This window comes from Podarcis cretensis (assembly GCF_951804945.1).
Source record: "Podarcis cretensis genome assembly, chromosome: 10".
NCBI lineage: Eukaryota > Metazoa > Chordata > Lepidosauria > Squamata > Lacertidae > Podarcis > Podarcis cretensis.
The window spans coordinates 75248831-75261356 of NC_137179.1; the positions used below are offsets into that span (position 1 = coordinate 75248831).

General features: G+C 44.9%; 1 protein-coding gene across 2 annotated transcripts in view; it reads left to right on the forward strand.

The window, feature by feature from the left end:
* The window catches only part of GRM3 (glutamate metabotropic receptor 3), a 145814-nt gene that overhangs the window by 97461 nt on the left and 35827 nt on the right, over positions 1-12526 (forward strand). For both annotated transcript variants that reach the window (XM_079993603.1, XM_079993602.1), the window contains exon 2: positions 8654-9260. In XM_079993603.1, the coding sequence (XP_079849729.1) occupies positions 8763-9260 (498 nt within the window). In that variant the 5' untranslated portion in view covers positions 8654-8762. The remainder of the gene's footprint in view (positions 1-8653; positions 9261-12526) is intronic.

The window sequence follows — 12526 nt, forward strand, 5'->3', positions numbered from 1 at the left end:
TTTATTGGTTACAGATGATGAGCCGTATTAGGCATTGGATCTAACTGGCTATATCTGACTCCAGTTCGTCTGCAGAGAGTCTGGGAAGTGTTAGCCACCAGTAGGGGGAGTCCTGCTGATGCACATCAACTAGGAGCTCCCCCAGGGGTCACCAATAGGTGTCGTGCCTTAGGTCCTAACCTCCCCAGGCTTTGGACAGGGCCACGCCTCCCGGAATCCTTTAACGGAATACCCTTCAATATGCGGGGCAGGTGATGGTGCTCCCTCCTCTCTTCTCTTCTCCAGAAATATTCCAATGCCTAACCGCCAAACCTTAAAAAGTTATGACAATTTACTATGAGGTAGGCGAAAACCAAGTGGCTGGTGCCAATTTACCAAGTGGAAAAATTCCTACCAGGCCCCTCAACAGTGACCAACCGGAGTCCAAAGCAAGGTCAAAAGAGATGAAAACCTTAAAGGGCGGGAGGGTGGGAAAACCGGAGCAGCTGGAAGCCCGAAAGAGAGAGATCTCCCGGCTGCGTCCTGCCTTTATGGGGCAGGCCACACCCCCAGACCAACCAGATTGGTCGGCCTGGCCAGTGATGCAGCCAGGAATCCCCCAGTCGTGCAAGGCTGGCCACCCCCACCCCCATGCACGTGGAGGAGTGGTGAGGGCCCACACCACCACCTCCTCCTTAAGGCGGAAGTGGACTTCCTAGAAGGGTCTGACTGGCTAATTTTGGAAATGGAATGCTGAACTAGATAGACGCTTTCTTTTGAGCAATGATAATACAAATGGTGAACTTTTTTTTTAACTTTCCAAGTAAAAAATTAAAGAAAATTATATGCATGGCTTTAAAAAGCAGAATTTGCATCACTATGATGCACTTAGGAACCTGCATCTGCCATGTTTTATCTGCTCTATCTTCCCTCAGTTCTCCCTAGGTTGATTTTTCTCTCTTTAGTGCTCAAGAAGCACTATCTCCAATCTCTTTTCCTCTAATCTACCCACTGATGGACCAATGATCATGAGAGCTGTAACCCTAGGTTGCCTGAAAATGAGTCAAGTGCCTTCGAGTTTTAAAGACCAATTACTTCAGCATGCATGAAGTGGGAGCATTCCTGGGAACCAAGGGAAGTGGGATTTATTTTTTAAATAGTTGTTGTGTCGACTCCAGGAGAACATTGACCTGACTGGTTATTATTTCCACTTGTATTTTGAAAACATGATGGTGATTGTAAATTTCAGTGAGTAGATGTCTGTGATTGATTTAAGAAATTTCCCTTCAGCCTACTGCCAAGCTTAAAGAAAAATGCACCACGCAGAATTTGACCTGGACTATCTTGAGGTGGGGAGACAGGGCTGCTGTGACAAACTGAGAAGCTGCCTTTATCAGATGCTGTTGTCTCTGTCACAGAAAACATTCTAATGATTTATAGCCAAGGGCAGCTTTTGTTGCCAGCCAACTTCTGTGACATTAACAATTAAAACATACAAGCAAGCAAGCACGATTCGCAATCAATTATGCTTTATTAATGATTTTTTAACGCATGCCACAGTCCAGCAATCATCAGGCTGTTGCTCAACAGAGCTGTTGCCAAAAAAAACCAAGTTAATCGAGCAGGGTAATTTGCAGCAGCTTCTGCTCACTTGCAAAACACTTGCTCCGTTAATTGTGATTTCATGCACCACTGACTCCCGTGGCCTAGAGGTAACATTCATGCGATGGAACAGTTGCGGCTCTGCAGTGTGCATGTGTATGGGTTAGCTTTAAGAGAGTCTGCTGAAGTTAATTGTCTAAAGCCCTGTAGACAAGATTTGCAATCAGCTGACAAAACGCCTACACTCTGCCCTGCTTAAAGTCGCAGTTGCGTCCCTGGGAGTAAGTCCCATTGAGATATGGAGGTGCACACATGAGCCCCGTTCCAGTAAAGGTCTGACACAGTGCTTGCACGATCACCTTGTGGGGAGAGGGGACAAGGGGAAGCCATGCTGTGTTGGGCCATTCTCAGATGCTGCACCCATAGCAGTCTGGCTCAAAGCCTGTATATTTTGTTTGAGGGGGGGGGGAATTAGGGCATGAATGGAATCTACTCAAGGGTCATCTAGTCTACATCCCTGCCACAACACAAAAGTCATACTTTTGTCCCACCAGCAGTACATCTCATGCAGCTACTGTGCACCTGAATGCCATCCCTGTTCATTTTCACCACACTGTTCCTGTCGGCTCCTTAGGATTGTATTGGGGAAAATTCATGATGATGCTCATGTGTCTCTGGGAGGATGTGTTTTGTCTGCAGTGTCTAAATAGTCCATCTGCCTCTGCAGCCTTGCAACCAAGGATGGTCAGAGAAGCAATCATTTTGCTGCAAGAGAGTGGGGAGAAAGGCACTCTGCCTTTCCCAGGGGCAAAATGTAATTTGGCCTCCCTACGGAATCCTGGGAGATGAAACTGCCTTGGCAGAGCTGTAAGGAAACCTGGCAGATTCCAATATTGCTCTTTTAAAGGAGCTATGAATATGCAATGTTTCTTGGCCATGGAGCGAGCAAATTTCACAGGGAGCAGGGCTGCAGGGGGTAACACTGCAGATGTTCCTGAAACAGGGGACACAGAATGAACAAAATTAAGACACTAAAAAGTTAAATTAAACTGCTTAATACTTTTCATATAAAAGTGTTGGGGGTTGCTTTGGTCTTAAAAATGCAGGAAAATGGAAGAAATGAACAGAAATCTAAGTAGTGAGCAGAATGAGCCATTCAGTTGTTACAGTGGGACGTGCCTCCCCTTCAGGATCCCATTTGCTCTCTTCCCTTCCCCTGCTCCCCTTGTTTTTCTGCACCTGCCCCAGCCGTCAGTCAGCATTCCATGGCTACTGGGCATGCTCAGTACTTTGGGGGCTATGTGTAGCCTTCAGTGCCCAGACATTAGAAACAGAGGGGATGGTGTAATGATAGAAATTTGGAAGCGATGTGCAAACCAGTGCTCTGTCTACTTCATTTAAAGGTAAAGGGAACCCTGACTGTTAGGTCCAGTCGTCACCGACTCTGGGGTTGCGACACTCATCTCGCTTTACTGGCCGAGGGAGCCGGCATACAGCTTCCGGGTCATGTGGCCATCATGACTAAGCCGCTTCTCGCGAACCAGAGCAGCACACAGAAACACCGTTTACCTTCCCGCCGGAGCGGTACCTATTTATTTACTTGCACTTTGACACGCTTTCAAACTGCTAGGTTGGCAGGAGCAGGGACTGAGCAATGGGAGCTCACCCCGTCACGGGGATTCGAACCGCCAACCTTCTGATCAGCAAGCCCTAGGCTCTGTGGTTTAGACCACAGCGCCACCCACGTCCCATCCCTACTTTATTTAGGCTTTTATAAAAATACAAAATGCATTCATGAGCTCCATATGATCTACTTTAAGTGGGTATAGTTTGATATTATGTAAGAAAAATAACCAAATCCCCCACTAGAAGTATAGGAAAGCTTATAAAAATGTTTTTGTTTTTGGTTTTTAAAGCCCATTAGAATTGGAGTCTTTCACAGGTCAGAAGTCCTGGAAGACACAGAAGTTCCAGGCAGCAGAATACACCCATTGAAATCAATGGGCAAAAAGAAATGAATACACTTCAAATAAATGGAAAATGAAACAGATTAAACTTTTAAAGTGAAAGGAAACAGATAAGTGAAATGAACTATTTTGCATACATTTAAAATCTGATCTCCAGAAAATGTACCACAATAGGGCACTGAAAGGATCTTTTGAGAAACTCTCTATGCTTTTTTCCTGGCCTTCCTGAAGATGCTAGTTTTTGTTTTATTTTTCATGGGGGAGCAATCAACTGTATGAAAAACTGCAGTCAAGCAATATTGCCATCTGATGGATGACTTGTTTTGAAAGTCTGTGAACCCATTTTTTAAAATAAAAAACCCTGATGATAAATAACATGATTTGCTCTGTTTGGATACACTAACATTTAATGTGCAGGAACCTGGTGTTGGCATTCATCTGTCTTGGAAGACAATGCCAGGCCACGGGTGGGGCTTTGGGGGAAATGCCACCAGAAACTGGGTCTGCGAATCAGCACCTTCACCAAACTTGACGCTGGAATTGCATTTTTCCTTTCATGCGCTCTCACATAAGAGCTATGGGTATGAACAAGTCAGCTAAGGGTCAGCATGTCGAAATACAGAAGGAATATCCTATTTTTGAATACTTGACCACTAGTCTTTAAAAAAATAATAAAAAAAAATCTGCAGAGAGTAAAGTTGCTCATCAGGCTATGCTAAGCCAACTCCCCTCCCTTTGCCAATTCATTCACTGCATCAAAAACACGACAAACCTCCCACTTTCCACCATTCGTCCTCCACCTTATTCTGTATAATGGGAAGGCCTTTTCTCTGAATCTTCTCACAAATGATCTGGGAATCTTGAATCGAGCTTGTCAGCTCCTTCTGCTGCACTGGTGTGATTTGACTTGAGCCTTCTATACTTCAGAGTCTGTCAAATCACTAATAATTAGATCCTGGGAGAGCAAGTCACACTGCAAATGGACAGAAATGGCTTCAGAACCACAGCTAAGTCAATTTCTAGCCCTGATCAGGCGATCCCAGAAGCAATGCAAGGAAAGCAGCTGTTGAAATGTTGCAGACATCCATGCCTAGTTTCAAATGCTAGCATTCTGCAGTGGTGGTTGTGAGGATATGGGAAGAATAATTTTAATGACAAAAACTAGTTTTGTTTTGTATGGCAAAATGAATATATTCAGATTTACGATTTGCATGATTAATTCCAACTAGAATTTTATTACCTTTGTACAAAATTTAGATTTAACTCCTCATTCCCTGTATATGTACATTCCTGTCTCTGAGGCACATTTTCTACAAAATAACTTTCACTGAACTCAGTGGATTTTTGTCTAAACAAACTAAACTTAAAGGAAACCTTCCCAGTTTCACACTTCCTGTTCCTTTTAGCGAATTGTGCCCCTTTATTGAAATACCAGAATTGAAGTTCGCCAGAAGCAGCTTAGTCATGCTGGCCACATGACCTGGAAGACATACGCCAGCTCCCTTGGCCAAGGGTCGGTCACGACTGGACCTAATGGTCAGGGGTCCCTTTACCTTTACTATTTAAATACTAGATTGTGATCCATCAAAATTTAAGTCCTTTTCATTCCCACTGATTTCAGCAGCAGAATTAAACAAGACTATATATGACTTTTTTTTAGAAAACATCAACAGAGCAGAAGCGCATCAGGGCTGCAAACAGAGAGTTCTTAATCTGCAGTCATTGCACAACTCTTGGTTTGCACCAGATTTGTCTAGAATGTAAGCCAAGTTATCTGCCCCCAAAATTGGGAAATAGCTTGCCTCATTTCTGAACTTGGGCTGTCCTTTGTCTCCACTGTAACCCCATTAGACATGTTAGTACAGTTAAGTAGTGTATAAGTTTTGTTAAATAAAATAAAATAATAAGCCCCCAAATCCCTCCCACTCAACTAGTCACTGGGTGAAGGAACGAGGCAGGACTTTATGGTATATGTCAGTATACAACAAAGATGCAATATCCTGGTAGCCCTTGGGAAATGTAGTTTCCCCAAGGGCAGCTGAAACCTTACATTTATTGAACTGCTCTACTCTGCTTCCTGGAACAAGAAGGAACCATGCAGTCTTAATTTTTTTTGCTGTAACTTCTGAAACCTCTGTGGAAAAAATCTTCACTTATTTGCAAAGCTAACTGTCTGTGATTTATTCTAGCCCAAGTATTTTTGTAAGGAACATTTGCTGAAAGGTGGTTGAGGGTAGATGCAAATCTAACCAGGTTTTAATTTGCTTGGAGCAATCTCCATGTTGCTAAATCTGCTATGAGAGACTAAGAATCTTTCTTCTAAACCTCACTCTCCAATACAGTTGGGTGAGAAGGGAAGTGGGTGCTCTGCAGGTGAGGGGGGCTTAAATGTGAATTCTTCTCCAGTTGGAATTTAATTATGAAATATCCAGGGCTCTCAATACTCCTCCCTTTGTTGAGATGAGTCCTTGAAATTCATATCCAAACACCAGGGATATGTGTTTTGTTGGTATCTCTTATCCTTTGGAGACATCCTCTTTGCTAACCTTGGAGCTTGTGCACATGAAATAACAAAAGCAGATTGCCAGTGGTGAACAGTGAAGACACTTTTTTGCAGCACAGATATCACTTTTCGTCCATGAAGGCAAAACTCTGGACTTCTTAGATGAGCTACAGTTGAGGCTGTTTGTCAATAGAAAAAGCGTCTTGACCATTTTACAGGAGTTCTTACCAATTTAAAGCCTGCAGATCCCCCTCCTTTGCCTCACAATCACATGGGTGAGAAGGAGAAGAAAGAGAAGAAAACTACAGCAACAAACAACCTTGTTTCTCCTTCTTTTGGTGTTAAATTTTAATTTTCTCTCCTTTAAATTTCTTAGCACTCTCTTTTAAATAATGCTAAGTGTTTCTAAATTATACATAGGCCTGCAAGTGCCATCATTATAAATTCTGCTTTAAGGAAAAAGGTAAGTACAGTCATGCATTATTAAAGTGCCCTATATAAATATTACCATACTTGATTTACTTTGAGGGCTAACACACCAATCTTGCAATTTAATGAAACAGGATCAAGGACAAAAAACAACAACCAGTGCTCCCCCCAATATACATACCTCACCCAGAATATATGGTGTGTGTAAGTGCTTAAGCTTGCTTCTGGCATGATCAGGGGCACAATCTACCAGACAGGGGTGCTATGCATTTAGCGGGGAGCTGGTATCAGCCCCACCAGAGTGGACAGAATGAGAAGCTGGATCCGGGGGAACCCAAGAGAACAAAAATGTAAGAATAGTCCTCCTGCTTGTGACCCAGGCTCAATCTCGACACAGAGAGCAGACAAAAGCCCTGTCTGGTCCAGCATTCTGTTTCCATAGAGACCAACCAAATGCCAATGATGATGATGATGCTTTTTCCAGAAAAGTGGAACTCAAAATGACTTTCCACCAGGGCATGAGCACAATAGCCCTCTCCCGCCAATTCCCTCCTGTTCAGAGGTGTCCTGTCTCAGATATTAGAGGCACTAAATAGCCATCATGACTAATAACAACTTTTACTCTCCATGAATTTGTCCAGTCCCATTTTAAAGCCATCTAAGTCGCTGGCCACCACTAAATCTCCCAGGAGCAAATGCTGTCGTTCAACTGGGCACTATGTGCAGAAGTGCTTCCTTTTGTCTGTTCTTAATCAGGCATTCATCTTCACTGCCTGACCCTGGGTTCAAGTATTATGAGAAAAAAAGAGCGAGTCTTCTCTCTGCCCACTTTTCCCATATTATTTCTAGGTCCACAATATCGTTTTTGAGTTGCACATCCTGTTTCCCACAGCAGTCAGCCAAAGCAACTCTGGACTGTCAGTATTTTGCAGGGGAAAATAGATGCACATGCCGGGAAATTCGAGGTTGTGCAATTAAAGCAGATGAAAGTGCTCTCTCACACTAGTGCTCTCTCACACATCTGACCGGATGTGATGCAAGTCAACTGCTCCCTAGTTCTCAGATAACCCTCCTTCCTCAGCTGATCTGTGCAGATCAGGGTGTGTGTGTGTGAGTGAGAGAGAGAGAGAGAGAGAGAGAGAGAGAGAGAGAGAGAGACCGACTACCAGGCCCATACAGAGCTTGTCTGAGGTGCAGGGCAGAAGTCCCCGGTCAGCTGGGAGGCACGGGGCATTCTTGGCATGATAGCATAAGCTGGCTTAGCCCTCTGAGGTCAACAGCAGGTGTACCTGGCTCTCCCTACCATCTGTACAGGCTGCCTACCACTGGCATGTTGATCAAAGTGCTCAGCCCCACCCTGAGGATTGGGCAAATGTGGTTCTAGGGCCCAAAAAGGTTAGCCACCCCTAATTTCAGCAATATATGGTATCTATGTGGGGGTTTTCCTTGGAGTGCATGGCTGAAGAGTATCTTTGGGCAAACTAGGGGGATTCTGAAGAGGAACAGGAGTAGGGTTTGTGACAAGGACAATGAACCTGCTCTTCCCTTGCCTACACTCATGTTTATGTGCCCAGGCAGAACAGTGAACCAGAAAGCCACTTACCTAGTTATGTAGCCAGGAAGGGTAAAGCAGGTGTCTTGATTGACAGCACACTAACATGTGGTTGACACTGTCAGAGCTGGCAACTCTGGTCAATGGTTAGTCAGTTTATATTGGTCCATGTGCATCACATTTGTACTGCCCAGTATTTGAGTGCAGGGGCCTTTTCTTTTTCCTGAGCTCTTCTTTTCCACAGCTGAATCTTCTTTGTGCTAACAGATCACTCTCACTGCACTGTGACATAAGGACAGAGGCCCATTTCATAAAATGTAAGAGCTTCACATGTATCACTGTGTGCACAATCGTCGCCTACACTCATCACATCACTGCCTGCCCCCATGTGCTTTTTTTGAGTGGGAAGAGTTATGTGAACTTGGCTATCTCTGCAAAAACCTCATGCCACATGTTCAGGAGCTGTGAGATGAAGGGTTTGGGTGCATGGTTACTCCTACACCACAGAAAATGTTTTCAGAGTCCTCTGAAACCTTAAAGACCAGCTCAGTATGTGTTCAGTGGGGAAAAGCCATCATGTGTCTTACTTTAGGCTTTTCTAACCATTTTTCATCTCTCTAGAGACTTGATGGAAGATCTGGCCGGCTTGCGCCTCCCTCGCCCATGGGATGGCATTTCAGATTGCCACACAATGCGCTGGAAGGAATGAAGGTCACTAGCACTCCTACAGATGCTTCTTAGAGTTGTCAGAACAGGACCAACAAAGATGTTTGCAAAGCTCCATGTGCTTGCGCTGGCTTTATTTTCCAAAGGAGGCTTCCTTTCTCTAGGTGACCACAACTTTATGAGGAAAGAAATTAAGATTGAAGGAGACCTGGTTTTGGGTGGTCTGTTCCCTATTAAGGAAAAGGGCAGTGGAGCAGAAGAATGTGGGAGAATCAATGAAGACCGAGGGATCCAACGTTTGGAGGCAATGTTGTTTGCGATTGATGAGATCAACAGAGACAGCTCCTTGCTCCCAGGAATTAAGCTTGGAGTTCACATTTTGGACACTTGCTCCCGGGACACGTATGCATTAGAACAGTCCCTGGAGTTTGTCAGGGCTTCTTTGACTAAAGTGGATGAAGCCGAATATATGTGTCCTGATGGGTCGTACGCGATTCAAGAAAACATCCCACTACTCATTGCAGGAGTCATTGGAGGTTCTTACAGCAGTGTCTCCATACAGGTGAGATATCTTAACTCTTAAGAACAAGTTTTCCATCTCAATGTCCTTTTACCTACTCTACAGAATCCAATGGGAAAACACTCGTAAGCCCATGTGGGTGTCAGGGAAGAACCAGACATGTGGGTCATGCTACCCAGCTGAGGTTCCTCCCAAAAGGAGCTGGAAAGTGTAGCAGCTCCTGTCAGGCAGAGCCACCTGAATTACACTCAGCAGACAGAAAAGGACGGCTGCATAACCAGGGCTGCAAAGGATGGGTGTTGTGTGGCTTTGGGTGTAAAAGGGCAGAGAAACCACAGAGCGAAAGGTAGTTTGAGAGACTTGCTGATGAAGATTGGTGATCATCATTTGACCACAGAGGATAACCCTGAAGCATGATGTTCACTGGCAGGAGCAGGAGGTCATCTCCTTTCCTTCTCTAGCTTGATGCCAGAATTAGGACTAGTGGAAGAGAGGGCATTCTCCTTCCAAAAGCCCAGGAATTGCCTTCACACTCCATGTGGTGGACCAAGCTGAGTTCAATTCTGCTATGGATGACTTTGACATAATAAGAATACTGAGTTCAATTTGGAAATGTCTTCTCTAGTCAAACTTGGATCAATGTGAGATGTTGTGTTTACCCTAACTCAGTAGTGGAGCACATGCTTGACATGCGCAGAGTCCTAAGTTCAACCCCTGGCATCTCCAGGCTCTCAGGCAGACTCTTGATTTAAAAAATCCTGCACTTGAGAACATGGTGAGCCACTGCCAATTAGCGTTGGCAATACTGGGGTAAGGATGGGCCAATGATCTGATTCAGTATGGGGTCACTTTAAATATTAGAGGGGGGGTCACCTCTGGCCTGGAGACCAAATGTCGTCCTCCTGGCCTCTCTATTTGGTCCTCTCTCCAAGAGACACCCCTCACTCGCTTGGCTCTTTGAGCTCTTTTGCCTGGCTGGAACGTGTCCTTGAACTGAGACGATGCTTGCCTGGTTCCCAGTTGCTGTGGAAAGCAGCTCTTTCGTGTTTAAATTTGTCCTCATTCATTGAGTCTTAAACCAACACAGTTGTCTCCAGTTCTGTACCTGTACCTGCAGATACACTGTACCTGCAGGCCCTCTGATGTCCTTCCCGCATAATCAGCTAGATGTAAACAGAGCCAAGGCTGGAAGGGATGGAGGAACACTGCTGTCCCAGAGATGTCTTGAAAGGGGACAATTCTGCTGGTGGAGAGGGCCACCAGCAAAAGCAGAGTGACAGCGAGCCATGGAGCTAGTGCCTGACAGGGAAGAATCAGGGTGCACTATGCTCCCCTCACCCCACCCTACATAGGCTATTTGAGAAGACTCTCAAAGAAGGGCCCACTTCAGCTAGAGCTTCAAGGTGGACTCTAACTGTTTCCAGACAAAGGGAGGGTTGGGGAGAATAAGTTGCTCCTCTGCAAGAACGTCTGGGTGCTCTGGAGCTGTAAGCAGACTTTTGTTCTCAAAGAATTGTGAGTTTTGGACTCAGTCTAGGGGGCAGGACCTTGCAATATGGAATAATGAAACTTACACATATATTGGTTTCTTCTTCTAGTGAAACTGGCATAAATCACTTGTGGGACTAATAGTGCCCACCTTAGAATCAAAGAAATGGCATTAAGGAATGTAGACCTTTGGGGTCATCTCATCTAGTTTCCACGGCTAACAGAAGGCTCAGAGCACTGTAGTACATTGCCCAGTTCCAAATGCTCAGGCTCTCCTTCATGACTTGAAATTATAAAGGTGTAACAAGTAATGCATTTTGTACCAGCTATATGTGTTTACAAGCTTCTGACTCAAGCAGACCTTCCTCCTGAGATCAATAGCAAATGGCCTCAGTGCTAGAATGCAGGATTAGGGTCCAGTTGAAAAGATTTTTTTCTGGGAAAGAAATAACAGCTGTGGATCTGAAAGTTTGCTCAAGCACTTGAAACTCAAACTGGGGACAAGGTGACAAAGAACTCAACTGGACAATGCACATAGCAGTAGAAGTAATACCACCCTGCCCATCTGGGGAACTCTATATGCCCTCTATGTTCAGTAAGGTTGCCATTCTGTGACCATTCAGCATAAAACCATGGTCACAACAAGTCAGGGAGACAGGGTTGATCTGTGCATGCACATTGCTCTGTAGAGCGCACACTGAATAGGCAGGGACCTTCCTTGGACAGTGGAGAGGTGAGCAGGCACCCTGCCTCCCATGATGCATGTAACATAGCATCTAAGGTTACATGGAGGCGTGACTCTACATCACACACATATAAGGTGGGCAGAGAAAAATCTGCACCTGTGATTTCCTGATTGTCATCTGATTAAAAAACCCCAACTCTTCTAGCAGCAGTGGGAAATCTAAAGCAGACCCACCAGGCCTCACATTTGGCTCATGAAGCCATGTTGACCAAGCCACAGCCACCTGTCTTACGTGTCAGGTGTGGGGTAAGTAAAGATCTCTTTGGGTCCAAAAATGGGTTTGCAGGCTCCACTGATCATCTGAACCTGTAGAGACTTGTCTATGGCATTTTGAAGTTCCAACCACAAGCTGATTTCAGGGCAACAGGCATTGTGCATTGTAAGCTTAAGCCTACATGGTTTATTTTCAAACTGTACGGATGAAGGGGGTCACCTGACAGCACTGTGACATCAGGTGCCCACCTGTCAAATTGGCCTGTTGGGGTGGGAGAGATAAGGATCTGGACTTTTAGCCAGATCCAGATCCCCACCCCTGATTTAGATTATTTATATGCTATTCTTTGCATAAGCCACATTTTACTACAGTGGTCAAATAAAATTAAAAGAATACATAAAATCCATTTAAAAGCAACAACAACAATGCAACAAATCCCTAAATCACAATTACTAATAGGAGCAGCAGGAATGAATTCCTTTCTCTAATCAGGTCTGTCTCCTCCAGTAACCATAAAAGGTGTGTCCTAACAAGTCACCTAAAAATACGGAGAGTTGGGGCCAGATGCACCTCAGTGGATGTTGCACATGCAGGCACCACCACTGATGTGTCCCTTTTAGTCACTATGCTACAATACATCTCTGCTCTAGTGGCATGGTCCTTCCACGTGTAAATATCTGTTGAACCTTTTAGATCTATTTGGGCTTTCAGTTCCCTCACATGTTTAGAATTGCCTGAGGGTGAGCATGGCCTTGCTGCCCAGCCCAGCTGCTCTACAGCATCCCAATGCCCAGACCCACCATTGCCCAAGCATTGAAGGGGGAACGTCTACAGAAGGGAGCCTGTTGTACTCAGGAAGCC